General features: G+C 42.4%; 1 protein-coding gene across 1 annotated transcript in view; it reads right to left on the reverse strand.

Annotated features, from left to right (window-relative positions):
* TEX14 (testis expressed 14, intercellular bridge forming factor) overlaps positions 1-18,847 on the reverse strand; it is a 44,048-nt gene that overhangs the window by 12,378 nt on the left and 12,823 nt on the right. The window contains exons 7-19 of the mRNA XM_064729203.1: positions 17,247-17,377; positions 16,328-16,441; positions 14,659-14,782; positions 13,752-13,930; positions 8,505-8,656; positions 7,587-7,777; positions 7,293-7,434; positions 6,076-7,004; positions 5,292-5,389; positions 3,619-3,698; positions 2,128-2,385; positions 710-810; positions 332-445 (exon numbers count right to left, since the gene is read on the reverse strand). Coding sequence (XP_064585273.1) covers positions 332-445; positions 710-810; positions 2,128-2,385; positions 3,619-3,698; positions 5,292-5,389; positions 6,076-7,004; positions 7,293-7,434; positions 7,587-7,777; positions 8,505-8,656; positions 13,752-13,930; positions 14,659-14,782; positions 16,328-16,441; positions 17,247-17,377 — 2,613 coding nt within the window. The remainder of the gene's footprint in view (positions 1-331; positions 446-709; positions 811-2,127; positions 2,386-3,618; positions 3,699-5,291; positions 5,390-6,075; positions 7,005-7,292; positions 7,435-7,586; positions 7,778-8,504; positions 8,657-13,751; positions 13,931-14,658; positions 14,783-16,327; positions 16,442-17,246; positions 17,378-18,847) is intronic.

Here is an 18,847-nt window from a genome sequence, read left to right on the forward strand (position 1 = left end):
CATTTTTAACAGAGCAGCTGCAAAGGGCAGGACAACCCTCCCAGGATGATGGGAGTGGAGAGAGAAACTTTCCAGGAGCTCATCAGCAAACAGCCCAGACTGGATTTAACAGTAAAATAGAAAATTTTCTTCCAGAATTCATTTCTTCCAGAAATTAGTGAAAATTAATTTGCTAACTCTTACCCAAATCTTTATTTGCAGGTACTGTTTTGAAAGAAAAGAATAATAATGAAAATAAAAGCTCCCATTTTCCACAGCTCTCTTCAAATCAAATGGGAGCACAATTAAACCACATGTTGTGCAACTCATGTCCAAAAAATGTTATTTTTACCTCTGGTTCTGACCTTCCCTCAAGAGCAGGAGGAAGGAAATAATCAGGAGTGAAGAATTCTTCAGTCCCATCAGGAGGTGAATTAAGAGAACAATGCAATTCCCTTGAATGTCCCTGTAAAAGACATCATCACCTGAGATGATCCCCCTCTCTATTAATAAAAAATACACATTTCAGCCAATAAAAACCACAGAAATTCTGAAATTCTATTTAATTATTCCCTGACTTTCAACCCACCTCCTGCTCCTTGCATTACCTTGGTGGTTTATAAAACAAAATAACGAAAAAGAAGGAGGAATGAGGAGGGGAATTGTTACTCAGATCAGCTCAGGCTAAACTTTTCCATGGACAAGCAGCTCCCTGGATTTCTGTACATACTCTAGAGAGACTCTCAGCTTGCTGAGGAAGGGCTGAGCTCTTGGGAATGGATTTTCCAGACTCTGCCTCCTCCTCTGGTGCTGGGGACTGGCAGCTCCTCCCTAGGATGTCAGAATGGAACAAAATTATTAACCAAAAATAAAGAAATAAATAAAAAAAAAGAGATGTGAAGTGAGTGATCTGAGGCACTGCTGGAATATCAATGAGAGCAGGCAGTGGCACTAATTGTCTGCCAGGAACACGGAGAAATAATGACATTTAACTGCTCACCTCGTTAATTAATCTAAGCAGGGGAACCTTGCCCCTGTTCCTTTGTCCAGAACTTTTTGAAAAGCTTTACCCACTGAGCTGCTGCAGGAAAAGCAGCTGGAAGGTGTTGGAGATTTTTTCAGAAATGGCTTGGAAGGCATTGGGGGACAGGTTCTCACAGCCTGTTTCTGTAAACATCAGAAGTTCTCAGGTTGTTTTTAATTACAAGTAAAATTGGCAAACATGAAGGCCTTGAGAACCTGGCATACCAGGGTTCTCAGGCAGCTTTCTCATCTTTGGCTGTTTTGGGAAAGCAAAAATAATTTTGAGAACCCAAATCTTGGTATTGGAAACATAAGGAGGAGTTGGTGTGTAATCTCTGACCTATTGTGAGCTCGGGTTTGCAATATGCATGAACTTAATTAACACGGTTATAAAAAGTGACTGATTGAGTGAATAAACGGAGTCAGATGCTGAACAAGGAAGTTGGGTCTCTCCCTCCATCTTCAATAGGAAGGAATAAAAGTGTGCCAGCACTCTCAGGGCTCTGAGAGCTTTGGGTTCCTCCTGCTGATAACATTCATCAGCCATGATGAAGGTCTCCACGCTCATCCCCTCCCCCTATTAACACCTAATAATCACCTTATCTCTATGTATGCCCATCAGGGTATTACAGCGACCTTAGACGGTCACTGTGGTGAGAGAAGGACGAGAATCTTGTTCCTTGATCAGAAGGCTTGATTTATTTATATAAGACATATAGTACATTATAACTATACTCAAAAGAAAAGGAAGAGAAGTTGCAGAGAGCTGCTCAGCTAAGAATAGAATAGAAGGAATGAATAACAAAGTTCTGTGTGCAGGGAATCTGTCCCTGAGCTGCTCCTGTGATTGGCCTTTAATGGTACCCATGGAAGATGAGCCAATCACAGGGACACTGCTACATTTCACAGCAGCTGATAACAATTGTTTACATTCTTCTTCTGGGGCTCTGCTTCCCAGAAGATGGACAAATGTGAAAGAAAGGATTTCTATGAAAAAATGTCTGCGACATCAGCGAGTGCCTGACTCGCTCTGAGGGCACGACAAAACGGACAAAAAATTTGTAAAAAACCCCCAGAAGCTGAGATGCGAATGGAAATGGGACAGAAAGAGAGCAGAGCGTTTACCTGCGGTGGGAGCCCTGGGCGCAGGCTCCGGGTCGCTGTCCCCAGAGTCGCTTCTGCCCTCGCTGTCCCAGGGCTCGGCAGCCTCGCCCGGCTGCCACCCCCAGCCCGGCTGGGCTCTGCGGGCTCCAGCAGGGACATCCCGGGGCAGCTCCCTCACGCTCTCAGCTTCGCTCTCAGACGTGCACTCACTGCTGGGCTGGGGACAGCTGAGCCCCAGCTGGCCCGAGGCCACTCTCCTGGCCATCTGCTTCACTTCAACTACACAAAAAAAAACACCCAAAATTACCACTTCACACCCCCGAATCTGGAGCTTCAGAGCATCCCCTGCACTTCACTGTGCCCGCAGTGTGGAAATTTGGAAAACTGGCATTTGGAAACGCAAAGGTTAGAGGTGGCAGCACCACAACCTCTGTCATGAAGTGCTAAACATTTCGTTTTATTTTAAATAAAATAAAGGTTTTTAAATTTTAAAGCCTGCACAAAAATGATATGGACAAGTCTCCACAGGAACGGGTTTTGTTGGCTGGATTCTCCATTATCCATGCCCGTGCTGCCATCCACTGGGCACTGCCATCCCTGCCCCTCCTGAATCCTCACCCTGCCCAAAACCAGGCTGGAAACCCCTCCAGCTCCAGAAACCAAACCACCCCAACGTGCCTGGGATTATTTTGTGCCCAGAATGTGCAAGACACAGGATCCCACTCACCTGGATTCCCTCCAAGAACAACCTCACAGAGCTCCAGCAATTAAAGCACAGAGACCTTTCTTCGTGTGCTGAGTTTAATGCTCTGCACTGCAGCAAGATGTCTGCTATTAATGCTGGTTTAACACTGATTTAACACTGATTTAATATTGATTTAACACTGATTTGACACTGATTTAACATTGATTTGACACTGACTTATTTGACACTGATCTGACACTGATTTGACAGTGACTTAACATTGATTTAACATTGATTTAACACTGATTTAACACTGATTTGACATTGTTTTAACACTGACTTAACACTGATTTAACACTGATTTGACACTGATTTGACACTGATTTGACACTGATTTGACACTGATTTAACATTGATTTAATATTGATTTAACACTGATTTAACATTGATTTAATACTGATTTGACACTGACTTAACATTGATTTAATATTGATTTAACACTGATTTGACACTGATCTGACACTGATTTGACACTGACTTAACATTGATTTAACATTGATTTAACACTGATTTAACACTGATTTAACATTGATTTGACACTGATTTGACACTGATCTGACATTGATTTAACATTGATTTAACATTGATTTGACACTGATTTAACTGATTTAATACGGATTTGACACTGACTTAACACTGACTTAACATTGATTTAATAATGATTTAACACTGATTTGACACTGATTTAACACTGACTTACTGACTTAACATTGATTTAACACTGATTTGACACTGATTTAACACCGATTTAACACCGATTTACTCACTCCTCCATCCTGACTGCACCACCCTCCTCTTCTCGCCGCTTTTTTTGCTGCAGAATTCCACCCTTGGCTTTGAGTGGCACCTGCAAGAAATGATTATGAAATGCACAAACTATTTTAGAGCCTGAGCATATTGTGTCAAGTATTCCCCAGCCAGGAAAAGGCTCCAAGTTGTTTTAACATCAATTAGAGCACGTGTGCCTCTCAGCCTTTTAACAACCCAGCAGAACCAGCAGATTGAGCTGCCAGGAGCTTGGAAAGCACAGATAATAATTATTTAGGTTTATTCCAGATTAACCAGACAAGCTGTACATGTCAGAGCAGAGCTCCAGCATCCAAAAACCACACCATGGGTGATTGTGGGGATTGTTTTATTGAGGGGATCACAATTTCACACCTGGACAGTGATTCTCCAACCAGAGCTCACTCCCTGACCTCCACTGACCATCAAATATTTCTGTTCTGTTCTTTACCAACAGGTTTTTCTGATCCAAAATGGACCATGGATTAATTTAAAACTGCACAGTTTTCCTGATTTGACCTTCCCTGACCATCAAATATTTCTGTTCTAATATTTCTGTTCTAACCTTTTCCAACAGGTTTTTCTGATCCAAATGGATCATGGATTAGTTTAAAAACTGCAGTTTTCCTGATCTGACCTTCCCTGACCATCAAATATTTCTGTTCTAATATTTCTGTTCTGTTCTTTACCAACAGGTTTTTCTGATCCAAAATGGATCATGGATTCATTTAAAACTGCACAGTTTTCCTGATTTGACTTCCCTGACCATGGAATATTTCTGTTCTGTTCTTTACCAACAGGTATTTCTGATCCAAATGGATCATGGATTAGTTTAAAAACTGCAGTTTTCCTGATTTGACTTCCCTGACCATAGAATATTTCCGTTCTGTTCTTTACCAACAGGTATTTCTGATCCAAAATGGACCATGGATTAATTTAAAACTGCAGTTTTCCTGATTTGACCTTCCCTGACCATCAAATATTTCTGTTCTAATATTTCTGTTCTGTTCTTCACCAATAGGTTTTTCTGATCCAAATGGATCATGGATTAATTTTAAAACTGCACAGTTTTCCTGATTTGACCTTACCTAACCATGGAATATTTCTGTTCTAATATTTCTGTTCTGTTCTTTACCAACAGGTATTTCTGATCCAAAATGGATCATGGATTCATTTAAAACTGCTGTAATTTTTTCGGATTTGACCAAACATTGAAAGAAGTGTCTGTCCCCCTCTTTCCAACACGAATCTGCACAAATTTTGCCAGCTAATTTCAACATGTGCTGCTTAAAATCACAGAGAAATGACACTAAAAAGCATTTCTGCTGGGAATTGAAGGAGGCTGTGCCCAGAGAGGAGAACCACCTTCATTAACACCTCCCCACATCGCTCTCCTTAGGCCCTGGTACATTTTGGACCACTGACCTCCATCCCAGAGGCATGTGAAATCATTTTTACCAGCTCTCTTTAGCACAAAGTGCCCTGTCACAGCAGCTCTGCAGCTGACAGTGACTCACAGCAGGCTCCTCTCTGCACAGATGGCTTTTGCCTTCCTGAGGAACATTTAATGCCAGCCTTGATCCTGATGTGCCTCTCTCTCTCTGCAGATGAATCTGTCAGAATTAACTCTTGTACGAATAAGATCAAAACTCACCACTTCTCCCTCCTTGCTGCAGGATGTGAATCAGCTCCTCTCTGGCACTGCAGGTTGAACTTTTGCTGGCTCCTTGCAGACACGTGTGGGAGGAAATGCTGAAAGGAGTCCAACAAGCAGTGATTCAGCACACACTGGGCACTCTGCTAATTACTGCTAATTGCTGCCTGAGCTGGCTGGGATGCAGCCTCAGAACAGGACAGCACCAACTTTAATCCCTGAGTTTTATTTTAGGTTTATTTTAGGATGACAACTCCAGCAGAATATAAATATAAAATATAAATCCAGCTCTGTCCTGCATTTATAGCAGTTTCAGGTGCAGGCAGGCAGTGAAAACATGGAACTTCCAGGGGGATGAGTGGACCTGAATGAGTCAAGATTATCCTGACAGGAGAGATGTAATTGGATTTCTCTCTTTCTCTTTGGTCCATGTATTTAATAATGAAAGTGATCCAGAAGCCCTTCCCAATAACAGCTTAGGCCTCAACACAAACAGAAATATTTCTCCACTGAGAGAAGAGAAGAAAATTTCTCCTTTTCCCTGAGATTCCCATCTCCATTTCAGTGCAGGATTTGGATTCTAACCCCACCCTGAGCCCCTGGATCAGCGCTGTCCTGGGAGGACTGGAGAGAAAGGGGAAATAACACAATTGCACTGCTGAGCTGCCTTCATTCCTGCATTTAAAGCACATTTGAAAGGACAGATTCATCCCTCCTCCTGGACACCACCCATCCCTGCTAAGGATCACAGAAATGATAACCAGGCCCTTGCTCAACACTTTACCTCCTGGTTTGGGCTCCCTTCACCATCCAGCCCCACGCTGCAGCCCGGGTCACGATGGGCGGCTGCAATTTTGCTCTTCCATTTCTCATTCTGCATTGCCTCTCTGTCCTTGGCTGTCTTGGGAACAGCCTGGGAGCTGTCTCTGCCTGGTGCCTGACACGTTACTGGAGGTGGAATGTAATCCCTGGATGGCGGAGCCACAGCCTGGTGTAAAAAAATATCAACTCCGGAAAGAGCCTCGTTGGTGTTGTGGGAAGCAGCACCAGAGCCATCCCAGTGTCTTCCTTTAGAATTTCCCTTGGGGAGCAGATTCATCCTGAGCTCCTGGAGCAGCCTGCTCTGCTTTGCCTGGGCCTTCAGCCTGTCCAGCTCCTGCTCAGTCCTGCTCAGGGAGTGCCCAGCCTGCTGCAGCATGCTCTGCATGATCTTCAGGTTCAGCACGCACTTGCTGATGTGCTGCTCGCTCCGGGAGGAGCTGCTCAGCCTGCTGCCAGCATCTCCCCTCATCTGGGACAGCCCAGGGGCTTCTCTCACCCTTTCCTCTTCCTCCTCCTCCTCATCTTCCTCTCCCTCCTCCTCCTCCTCCTCCTCTCCAGTGAAGCCTGTGCTGGATGCTGAGGACTCCTCTTCCTCCTCAGCCTCCCACTGGCTCTGCTCTTGCTCCTGCTGCCTTTCTGCATCTTTCAGGGCCTGGCCTGACCCAGGTCCTCCTTGCAGGAAATCCTGGGGACCTTCTGGGTAACTGGCCAGGATTTCATTCATCTCAAAGCTGCACAGGCTCTCGTCCACATCACTCTCACTGCAGGGAGAGGCTGCTGGCTGCCCCTCAGAGCAGAGCCTGTCCTGCTCAGGGGGCTCTGCTGCCTCCTGCAGCACCACAGCGCTGCTCTCCTGGGGGAAAGCAGAGTCCTTGGGGGCAGGAAAACCACCTGGAAAATGCAATTGGAAACATGGAATCATTCCTCCAGAAATCCAACACTTTGCAATTCTGCTAAATCGGGAATTCAGAAATCCCACGAGCAGCGTTTGACACCTCTGCTGAAAACTCTGCCTGAGCAAAACAGATTTGGAGTCCTGAGTGTACATAAGTGGCAGCTAAAATCCAAAACCAGCTGCTTCCTATCTTCAACCTGCACCATAAATTCTGTGAGTGCTCCCACTTTAATTGGGATTTCTGTGAGGAACACATGAAGGACATCCTGCCCCAGGAAACTCACCAGCCTTGCTCATCTCTCTCTCCTGGACTTCCACTGTTCTCTTCTGGAAGCTAAAAGCTGATGCCCAGCAGATGTTGACATCTGCAAGAACAGCAGATCTCTGGGCTTTGGCTATTCCACCACTTTCAGATTTAACCAAGTCCTGTAAAACAAAACAAAAAAAAAAGGAATAAAATACAATTGTATTTGACAGTTCTGTGTCTCTGCTTGCTTTTCTGAGAGCGTTGGGTCACCTCCTCTAGATTTAAGCAGAATCTGAATGGACATATCAAAGATGAGAGTGCTGGAAATCACCTTCAGGTCATTTTTGAGGATATATTGAATATCCTGGAGCTTCATGGAGCGGTTCCTCTGCTTGGGCTCCAACCCTGACTTGACAACATCATAATAGAGCAGGGGGAGCCTGACATCTGCCTGCAGCTGCTGCCCTGAAAGGATGAGCTGCTTCACAGCTGAGTCTTCCACACCTTTCCAGGGAGGGCTCTCTGCAAGACACAAGGGCAGATTTTATGTCACCAGCTGCACTTTAATGCTAATTTTTAAAAAATTACATCATTCCCTAATGTAATTAAAAAAAAAAAAAAAGTGGTAAAATAAAATGTAATAAAATAAAAAAATCCCATTTTCCCTGTCCATTCAGTATTTTACAATTAAAAACAAGCACTGGCATCTCCTCCCTGTCTTATTCCAACAGTGGGTGCTTTCAAGGGAGCTGACAGGAATATCCAGAGGAGAGTGACACTGCAAACAGCCCTGCTCTGGATTCTTCACTGGGATTAATTTTTAGGGTAATTGTTTCTCCCATTTTCACTGTCAGAACAGTCAGAGTGAATGCAGAGCAGACATTATCTGTAATAACAGCTACAATAACACAGTAACATTAACTTATCTCCAAGTTATCACACAGATCCAAAACACAAAAGCTGCACAAGCTTGTTTTGAACAGTGAAAAGACTTAATTGAATGTTTTGCTGTGCTGGTAGGAAGAAGAAAAATAAACAGCAGAAAAACACTTTATTTCTACAATAATTTCATCCCTTAGCCACACAATTCTAAGTTTTTTGATCGCATTTTACAGGAGTTCCCAATATTCTTTGTTATTGTCGTTAATATTTGGGGGTTTTGCCTGGTTTATTTTTTTCAGTTTATTTTTGCCTGTTTATTTTTTTAATTTTGCCTGGTTTATTTTTTATCCCAAAGGTGTGCTCTGACCTGTCAGGGCCTCCTGCAGCACTGCACAGAAGCTGTAAACGTCAGATTTGACCGTGCCAGGTTTGCCCAGGACGATTTCAGGGGAGCTCCAGCGGAACAGCTGGGCTGGCACAGGGATTCGGGTCAGGTCACTGTGCTCCCCACTGTCCCTGCTGCAAAAAAAGGGGAAAAATTGGAAATTAGGACATAAAACACACTCAACTGCAAGGGATGTATTTAGGAATTAAACACCTGAGTGTGCTACAGCTTTTAGTTTAATACATCAAAGGTTCGGGGCATTAAAGACATTTACTGCAAATAGAAATGTGCAGTAAATGTATTTTGGCAAAGATTTTCTGGGGAAAGCAACACCTCCTGTAATGACTTTACAATTAAAAAAACCACCTACATTTATTATTATTATTATTACTATTATTATTATTATTATTATTATTATTATTATTATTATTATTGTTATTGTTATTGTTATTATTATTATATGTGTGCAGTAAATGCAAATAGAAATGGGCAGGAAGTGTCTTTTGGCAAAGATTTTCTGGGGAAAGCAAAACCTCCTGTAACGACTTTACAATTAAAAAACCACCTACATTATTTATTATTATTATTATTATTATTATTATTATTATTATTGTTATTGTTATTGTTATTATTATTATATGTGTGCAGTAAATGCAAATAGAAATGGGCAGTAAGTGTCTTTTGGCAAAGATTTTCTGGGGAAAGCAACACCATCTTTAACAACTTTACAATTTTAAAAAACTCCCTAAAATAATAAAAAATTTAAAATAAAATATAAATAAAATATTATAAGAATAATGATAATAATGATAACATAATTATATAGTACTATAATTATTATAATAATGATAATAATAATAATAATATACTACTACTACTACAATTACTACTACTAAAAGTAATAAACCCTAAAAAAAGCAGAATTTTTCCCAACAGGATCTTGCCAAACAACCCTTTACCTCTGACCACGAATAAAACACAGAAAGCCTGTAAAAAACTTTATTTTCCAACGTGTCCAGGGGACAATTTCAGTAATAGTGAGATGAAAAAAAATCCTCTTTATCTGACTGGTGGCACTTAATTCCCATCAGTCTAAGGAGGTGCTGGATGTCCCATCCCCAATTTCAGAGCAAACCTGAGGAAATTTTTTGTGTCCTCCCCCAAGGACACGATCTGGATGGCAAAGGAGGAGAGGGAGCGGTGCAGGAAGCTGAACCCCCATTCTAAAAAACCCCAAAAATCTCTTTTTCACCCCATGACCAATTATTATTCCACTTCAACTCTCTTGACTTGTAATTCCTCATATAAAGTTGGTAATTGCTTTTTCCATGGTGTAAATCAAAGGCACAGGGAGGTCTTGGGCTCTGAGACCCCAGGGCAGCCAGAGCAATTTGCAGAGGAATTTGCAGAGAATTTCCAGAGGAATTTCCTGGGTTCCCACAGCATCCCTGATGGAGTTCCTCACCTCTCTACCATGTGCTCCAGGTTGCAGAGCTTGCCCTCGCCTGAGGACACGATCTGGATGGAGAGGGAGCGGTGCAGGAAGCCTTGATGCCTCCTGAACCCCCATTCTAAAAAACCCCAAAAATCTCTATTTCACCCCGCGACCAACTAGCTTTTATTCTACTTAAACTCTCGACTTGTAAATCCTCAAATAAAGTCGGTAATTTTTTTTTCCATGATGTAAATCAAAGGCACAGGGGGGCCTTGGGCTTTGTGCCAAGGTCTCTGAGCCCCTTGGCGGGATCTCGGGTCCTCCAGGGCAGCCAGAGGAATTTGCAGAGGGATTTCCAGAGGAATTTCCAGAGGAATTTCCAGAGAATTTCCAGAGGGATTTCCAGAAGAATTTCCTGGGTTCCCACAGATTCCCTGAGGAAGTTCCTCACCTCTCGATCATGTGCTCCAGGTTGCAGAGCTTGCCCTCGCCTGAGGACACGATCTGGGGAGAGGGAGAGGTGCAGGAAGCTGAACCCTCATTCTAAAAAACCCCAAAAATCTCTTTTTCACCCCATGACCAATTATTATTCCACTTCAACTCTCTTGACTTGTAATTCCTCATATAAAGTTGGTAATTTTTTTTTTTCCCATGGTGTAAATCAAAGGCACAGGGGGACCTTGGGCTTTGTGCCAAGGTCTCTGAGCCCCTTGGCGGGGTCTCGAGTCCTCCAGGGCAGACAGAGGAATTTCTAGAGGGATTTCTAGAAGGATTTCCAGAGGGATTTCCAGAGGGATTTCCTGGGTTCCCACAGCATCCCTGATGGAGTTCCTCACCTCTCTACCATGTGCTCCAGGTTGCAGAGCTTGCCCTCGCCCGAGGACACGATCTGGATGGCGAAGGAGGAGAGGGAGCAGTGCAGGAAGCTGAACCCCCATTCTAAAAAACCCCAAAAATCTCTATTTCACCCCATGCCCAATTATTATTCCACTTAAACTCACTTAACTTGCAATTCCTCATATAAAGGTTGGTAATGGTTTTTCCAAGAGCTAAATCAAAGGCACAGGGAGGTCTTGGGCTCTGAGACCCCAGGGCAGCCAGAGGAATTTGCAGAGGAATTTCCTGGGTTCTGACACAACCCCAGTTTCAGAGCATCCCTGATGGAGTTCCTCACCTCTCTACCATGTGCTCCAGGTTGCAGAGCTTGCCCTCTCCCGAGGACACGATCTGGATGGCGAGGGAGGACAGGGAGCGGTGCAGGAAGCTGAACCCCCATTCTAAAAAACCCCAAAAAATCTCTTTTTCACCCCATGACCAGCTAACTATTATTCTACTTATTCCACAACTCTTGACTTGTAATTCTTCATATAAAGGTTGGTAATTGTTTTTTCCAAGGGCTAAATCAAAGGCACAGGGAGGTCTTGGGCTTTGTGCTCTGAGACCCCAGTGCAGTCGGAGGAATTTGTAGAGGAATTTCCAGAGGAATTTGCAGAGGGATTTGCAGAGAATTTGCAGAGGAATTTCCTGTGTTCCCACAGCATCCCTGACAGAGTTCCTCACCTCTCGATCATGTGCTCCAGGTTGCAGAGCTTGCCCTCTCCCGAGGACACGATCTGGGGAGAGGGAGAGGTGCAGGAAGCCTCGATGCCTCCTGAACCCCCATTCTAAAAAACCCCAAAAATCTCTTTTTCACCCCATGACCAATTATTATTCCATTTAAACTCTCTTGACTTGTAATTCTTAATATAAAGCTGGTAATTTTTTTTTTCCATGGTGTAAATCAAAGGCACAGGGGGGCCTTGGGCTTTGTGCCAAGGTCTCTGAGCCCCTTGGTGGGGTCTCGAGTCCTCCAGGGCAGCCAGAGGAATTTCTAGAAGGATTTCCAGAGAATTTCCAGAGGGATTTCCAGAGAATTTCCAGAGGGATTTCCAGAAGAATTTCCTGGGTTCCCACAGATTCCCTGAGGAAGTTCCTCACCTCTCGATCATGTGCTCCAGGTTGCAGAGCTTGCCCTCGCCTGAGGACACGATCTGGGGAGAGGGAGAGGTGCAGGAAGCTGAATCCCCATTCTAAAAAACCCCAAAAATCTCTTTTTCACCCCATGCCCAATTATTATTCCACTTAAACTCACTTAACTTGCAATTCCTCATATAAAGGTTGGTAATGGTTTTTCCAAGAGCTAAATCAAAGGCACAGGGGGCCTTGGGCTTTGTGCCAAGGTCTCTGAGTCCCTTGGCGGGGTCTCGAGTCCTCCAGGGCAGACACAGGGATTTCCAGAGGGATTTCCAGAGGGATCTCCAGAGAATTTCCAGAGGAATTCCCTGGGTTCCCACAGATTCCCTGATGGAGTTCCTCACCTCTCTACCATGTGCTCCAGGTTGCAGAGCTTGCCCTCTCCCGAGGACACGATCTGGATGGCGAGGGAGGACAGGGAGCGGTGCAGGAAGCTGAACCCCCATTCTAAAAAACCCCAAAAAATCTCTTTTTCACCCCATGACCAGCTAACTATTATTCTACTTATTCCACAACTCTTGACTTGTAATTCTTCATATAAAGGTTGGTAATTGTTTTTTCCAAGGGCTAAATCAAAGGCACAGGGAGGTCTTGGGCTTTGTGCTCTGAGACCCCAGTGCAGTCGGAGGAATTTGTAGAGGAATTTCCAGAGGAATTTGCAGAGGGATTTGCGAGAGAATTTCCAGAGGAATTTCCTGGGTTCCCACAGTATCCCTGATGGAGTTCCTCACCTCTCGATCATGTGCTCCAGGTTGCAGAGCTTGCCCTCGCCTGAGGACACGATCTGGGGAGAGGGAGAGGTGCAGGAAGCCTCGATGCCTCCTGAACCCCCATTCTAAAAAACCCCAAAAATCTCTTTTTCACCCCATGACCAATTATTATTCCATTTAAACTCTCTTGACTTGTAATTCTTAATATAAAGCTGGTAATTTTTTTTTTCCATGGTGTAAATCAAAGGCATGGGGGCGTCTTGGGCTCTGTGCTCTGAGACCCCAGGGCAGCCAGAGGAATTTGTAGAGGAATTTGCAGAGAATTTACAGAGGAATTCCCTGGGTTCCCACAGCATCCCTGATGGAGTTCCTCACCTCTCTACCATGTGCTCGAGGTTGCAGAGCTTGCCCTCTCCCGAGGACACGATCTGGATGGCGAGGGAGGAGAGGGAGCGGTGCAGGAAGCTGAACCCCCATTCTAAAAAACCCCAAAAATCTCTATTTCCCCCATGACCAGCTAACTATTATTCTACTTATTCTACAACTCTTGACTTGTAAATCCTCAAATAAAGTTGGTAATTGCTTTTTCCAAGGGCTAAATCAAAGGCACAGGGGGGCCTTGGGCTCTGTGCTCTGAGACCTCCAGGGCAGCCAGAGGAATTTGTAGAGGAATTTCCTGGGTTCCCACAGCATCCCTGATGGAGTTCCTCACCTCTCTACCATGTGCTCCAGGTTGCAGAGCTTGCCCTCCCCTGAGGACACGATCTGGGGAGAGGGAGAGGTGCAGGAAGCCTCGATGCCTCCTGAACCCCCATTCTAAAAAACCCCAAAAATCTCTTTTTCACCCCATGCCCAATTATTATTCCACTTAAACTCTCTTGACTTGTGAGTCCTCATATAAAAGTTGGTAATTATTTTTTCCAAGGGCTAAATCAAAGGCACAGGGGGGCCTTGGGCTTTGTGCCAAGGTCTCTGAGCCCCTTGGCGGGGTCTCGAGTCCTCCAGGGCAGCCAGAGGAATTTGCAGAGGAATTTCCAGTGTTCCCACAGATTCCCTGATGGAGTTCCTCACCTCTCTACCATGTGCTCCAGGTTGCAGAGCTTGCCCTCTCCCGAGGACACGATCTGGATGGCGAGGGAGGACAGGGAGCGGTGCAGGAAGCCCCGCGAGTGCAGGAACCTCAGCGCATCCAGGATCTGCAGCAGGATGTGCAGCAGCGTCTCCGTCTGCAGCACTGGGAACTCTGCTCGCTGCAAAAACAACCCCAAAACCACCAAATCTGCAGGGCAGGCGGGAAAACGTGAGCTGAGGGGAAGTCACTGTTGGTTATTGTGGGTATGGTTTGGTGGAGAAGGCAGCAAATGAAATTTATAGGAGGAAAAAGGAAATTTATTTTTTGTTCTCGATGCTAAACCAAGTAACAACATCTTAAAAATAAGAGAAAAATATTAAATGACAACAATAAAGCACAGATTTAATTTTTTTTAAATTGACCAAATTTTTATAAAAATCTATCAAATTTAATTTTTTTTAATTTATTTTTTTAATTTAAATTTAATTTTTTCAGTTTTAAAATAGATTAAAACTTTTTGAACTGATTAAATTTAAATTTTTAAATCTGTTAAAATCTTAATTTTTTTTTCATTTTTAAAAATAGATTAATTTAAAAAATGATTACAGTAAAAATTTTAATTCAAATTTTTAACGTTATATTTTATTTTTCCATTTTTAAAAATGGATTAAATTTTAATTGATTAAATTTTAAAAAAGATTTAAATTTTTAATGGATTAATCTATTTTAAAATATTGATTCCATTTAAATTTTTTTAAAAATTAATTAAAATTTGCAACTGATTTAAAGAATAAGAAAAAGAACCACAAACTCAGATACACACTGAGGATTTTGCCTTCTCAGGGAAAGATGTTAGCCACTAAACTTCTGGTGAATTCTTATTTAAAATCCAAGCACTGCAGTTACCCTTTCATGGAGGATGCTGTAGAGAGAGCCAAAGTGAACCCTCTCATAGACCAGGCGGGTTCTGTCCAGGTCACAGGACAGACAGACAGACATCAGCTGCAGCAGGTGAGGGTGCCGCAGTTTGCTGCGCAGGGAGAGCAAAAATCAAATTTACCAGACAAATCTGAGATGAGAACAAGGAAAATCCTGCCCTGCTGAGTGCTTTTATCAATATGACACGAATGTTGGAATATATTTTAGTGTAAATGTATTTTTTTATACTGAAATATTTGATTTCTGATCTGGGGAAGATGTGCAACCCCAGGGTAACACTGCTGAGAGGTAAATCCTGTTCTTCCCAGGTAAATCCCATTCCCCAAGGTAAATCCCATTCTTCCCTAGGTAACTCCCATTCTTCCCTAGGTAAATCCCATTCCTCCCAGGTAAATCCCGTTCTTCCCAGGTAAATCCCATTCCCACAAGGTAAATTCCATTCCTCCCATGCAAATACCATTCCTCTCAGGTAAATCCCATTCTTCCTTATGTAAATCCCATTGCCCTCAAGGTAAATCCCATTCCCCCCAGGTAAATCCCATTCCCTAAGGTAAATCCCATTCCCCCCAGGTAAATCCCATTTCCCTCAAGGTAAATCCCAATCCCACAAAGTAAACCCCATTCCCCCAAGTAAATCCCATTCCCCTGAGGTAAATCCCATTCTCCCAAGGTAAATCCCATTCCCCCAAGGTAAATCCCATTCCCACAAAGTAAATCCCATTCCTCCCATGCAAATCCCATTCCTCCCTATGTAAATCTCATTCCTCCCAGGTAAATCCCATTCCCCTGAGGTAAATCCCATTCTTCCCTAGGTAAATCCCATTTCCCTCAAGGTAAATCCCATTCCCACAAAGTAAACCCCATTCCCCTGAGGTAAATCCCATTCCCCCAGGATAAATGCCATTCCCCCCAGGTAAATCCCACTCTTCCCAGGTAAATCCCATTTCCCCCAGGTAAATCCCATTCTTCCTTATGTGAATCCCATTCCCCCCAGGTAAATCCCATTCCCCCAAGTAAATCCCATTCCCCTCAGGTAAATCCCATTCTCCCAAGGTAAATCCCATTCCCCCAAGGTAAATTCCATTCTCCCTTATGAAATACCATTCCTCCAGGTAAATCCCCATTCCTCCTTAGTAAATCCCATTCCCCCCAGGTAAATCCCATTCTCCCCCAGGTAAATCCCATTCCCCAGGATAAACCCATTCCCCCCAGGTAAATCCCATTCCTCCCAGGTAAATCCCATTCTTCCTTATGTAAATCCCATTCCCCCAAGGTAAATCCCATTCCCCCCAGGTAAATCCCATTCCCACAAAGTAAATCCCATTCCCATAAGGTAAATTCCATTCCTCCCATGCAAATACCATTCCTCTCAGGTAAATCCCATTCCCCCAAGGTAAATCCCATTCTTCCAAGTAAATCCCATTCTTCCCTAGGTAAATCCCATCCCTCCCAGGTAAATTCCATTTCCCCCAGGTAAATCCCATTCCCATAAGGTAAATTCCATTCCTCCCATGCAAATACCATTCCTCTCAGGTAAATCCCATTCTTCCCAGATAAATCCCATTCCTCCAGGTAAATCCCATTCCCCCCAGGTAAATCCCACTCTTCCCAGGTAAATCCCATTCCCCCACCCCACCTGCTGTGCTGCTGCTCAGCCAGGAGCAGGTCAGCCAGGCGCAGTTTCCAGCTGTTCTGCTGGGGCTGGAAGCTCAGCTCCTTCACTGTCACCCTGCTGCCTCCCCACATCAGGCTGCAAAGAAAAACAGCAATTTGCACCAGGTGTCTCCAGCAGTGTTTCCCCTTTTTTTTTTTTTGTGGTTTTTTTTTTTTTTTGTTTTGTTTTGTTTTGTTTTGTTTTGTTTTTTCCCAGTTACATGGTTATTTTTTGTGGTGCTCTGGTGCTGCCTCCCACTGTCAGGAATTTAAAATTTTGCTCTTTTTAAACTGCCAATAAATAAATAAACTCGTCCTGCTGAAGGCTGATGGAGCAGGAAAGGTTCACTGCCCAAAATTCCACTCCTCCCACAAGGAATTCCCTTCACCAAAGGTGACACAAATCAGAGTTTTGGGGAGATTCAATCACCAATTAAATCAATTGAGAGACAACCACTTCCTTAACACACAGTAATTAGAAAACACCATATTGTTGTAATTATTACCAATAATTACAAGATTTTAAATGACTGCTCAGCCTGCCCTTGCAACTCTCATTTCAGCACAGGTTAGGCAGAGGAAATCCTGGACAAAGATTTACAAGGATGAAATGCTGAACAACACAATCTGTGCAACCCTAAACACATTTCCTACCAGAAAAAAAAGATCAATACTGAACCACTGCCATCAGTAATCAGCCTTAATTGGGTTAATATTGCTTGTGGGCTGCTTTTGGCCTCTGAGCCATCAGTCTGACTCAGATATTAATCAATAAACAGCAGCAAACAAGGAAATAAACACAGAACAAACAGGGGAAATCACCCAAACAAACCGCTGGTACAACAAATTTGCTTTGCAGACACAAAGAGGGGATAAAAAGAAACCTCTTTAATTCCACTTACTTGGTCATGATCATGTAGGGCCCCACGGGGTAGGAAAATGCCGGCTCATCATCAGCCTGGACCACATCCCTGTCCCCAATAATGGGGAGGGAGGCCAGGTAGGCCAGGTGGGCACTGCCTGCCAGGTGGAACTGGAAATGCAGGAAAATAAACCAGCAAAATAAAACAGGAAAATGCAACAGCAAAATGCAACAGTTCCTGCTGGGAAGGATGGAAGTTCCACAAGAAAGCAGATCCAGCCCTCAGGAAATGCCACAGGTGATTTTAACAGGAATTTCTGCTGGTCCAAACCCAACCAGGCACCAAAGGCCTGAATATTTGGGCTCTTCATGGGGATTTTTCCCCCTCATCTTTTCAGCAGAAATAAGAATGCAGTAAAAGTTAAAAAGAAGAATGCGCTAAAAGTTAAAATAAGAATGCATGAAAAGTAAAAATAAAAATGCACTAAAAGTAGGAAAGAAGAATGCACTAAAAGTTAAAAATAAGAATGCACTAAAAGTTAAAAGGCTGAAAATAAGAATGCACTAAAAGTTAAAAAGAAGAATGCACTAAAAGTTAAAAAGAAAAATGCAGTAAAAGTTAAAAAGAAAAATGCAGTAAAAGTTAAAAAGCAAAAAATAAGAATGCATGAAAAGTTAAAAAGCAAAAAATAAGAATGCATGAAAAGTAAAAATAAAAATGCACTAAAAGTAGGAAAGAAGAATGCACTAAAAGTAAAAAATAAGAATGAAGTAAAAGTTAAAACGTTGAAAAGAAGAATGTAGTAAAAGTTAAAAGGTTGAAAATAAGAATGCACTAAAAGTTAAAAAGAAAAATGCAGTAAAAGTTAAAAAGAAGAATGCGCTAAAAGTTAAAAAGCAAAAAATAAGAATGCACTAAAAGTTGAAAAGAAGAATGCACTAAAAGTTAAAAAGCAAAAAATAAGAATGCATGAAAAGTAAAAATAAAAATGCACTAAAAGTAGGAAAGAAGAATGCACTAAAAGTTAAAAGGTTGAAAATAAGAATGCACTAAAAGTTAAAAATAAGAATGCACTAAAAGTAAAAAATAAGAATGCACTAAAAGTTAAAAAGAAAAATGCAGTAAAAGTTAAAAAGAAGAATGTGCTAAAAGTTAAAAAGCAAAAAATAAGAATGCATGAAAAGTAAAAATAAAAATGCACTAAAAGTAGGAAAGAAGAATGCACTAAAAGTAAAAAATAAGAATGAAGGAAAAGTTAAAAGGTTGAAAATAAGAATGCACTAAAAGTTAAAAAGAAAAATGCAGTAAAAGTGAAAAAGAAGAATGCGCTAAAAGTTAAAAAGCAAAAAATAAGAATGCATGAAAAGTAAAAATAAAAATGCACTAAAAGTAGGAAAGAAGAATGCACTAGAAGTTCAAAATAAGAATGCACTAAAAGTTAAAAAGAAAAATGCAGTAAAAGTGAAAAAGAAGAATGCGCTAAAAGTTAAAAAGCAAAAAATAAGAATGCGCTAAAACTTAAAAAGTTGAAAAGAAAAATGCACTAAAAGTTAAAAAAGCTGAGAAGAAGAATGTACTAAAAGTTAAAATTAAGAATTCATTAAAAGTTGAAAAGAAGAATGCACTGAAAGTTAGAAAGT

Source organism: Zonotrichia leucophrys, chromosome 19 (genome assembly GCF_028769735.1).
Source record: "Zonotrichia leucophrys gambelii isolate GWCS_2022_RI chromosome 19, RI_Zleu_2.0, whole genome shotgun sequence".
Classification (NCBI taxonomy): Eukaryota; Metazoa; Chordata; class Aves; order Passeriformes; family Passerellidae; genus Zonotrichia; species Zonotrichia leucophrys.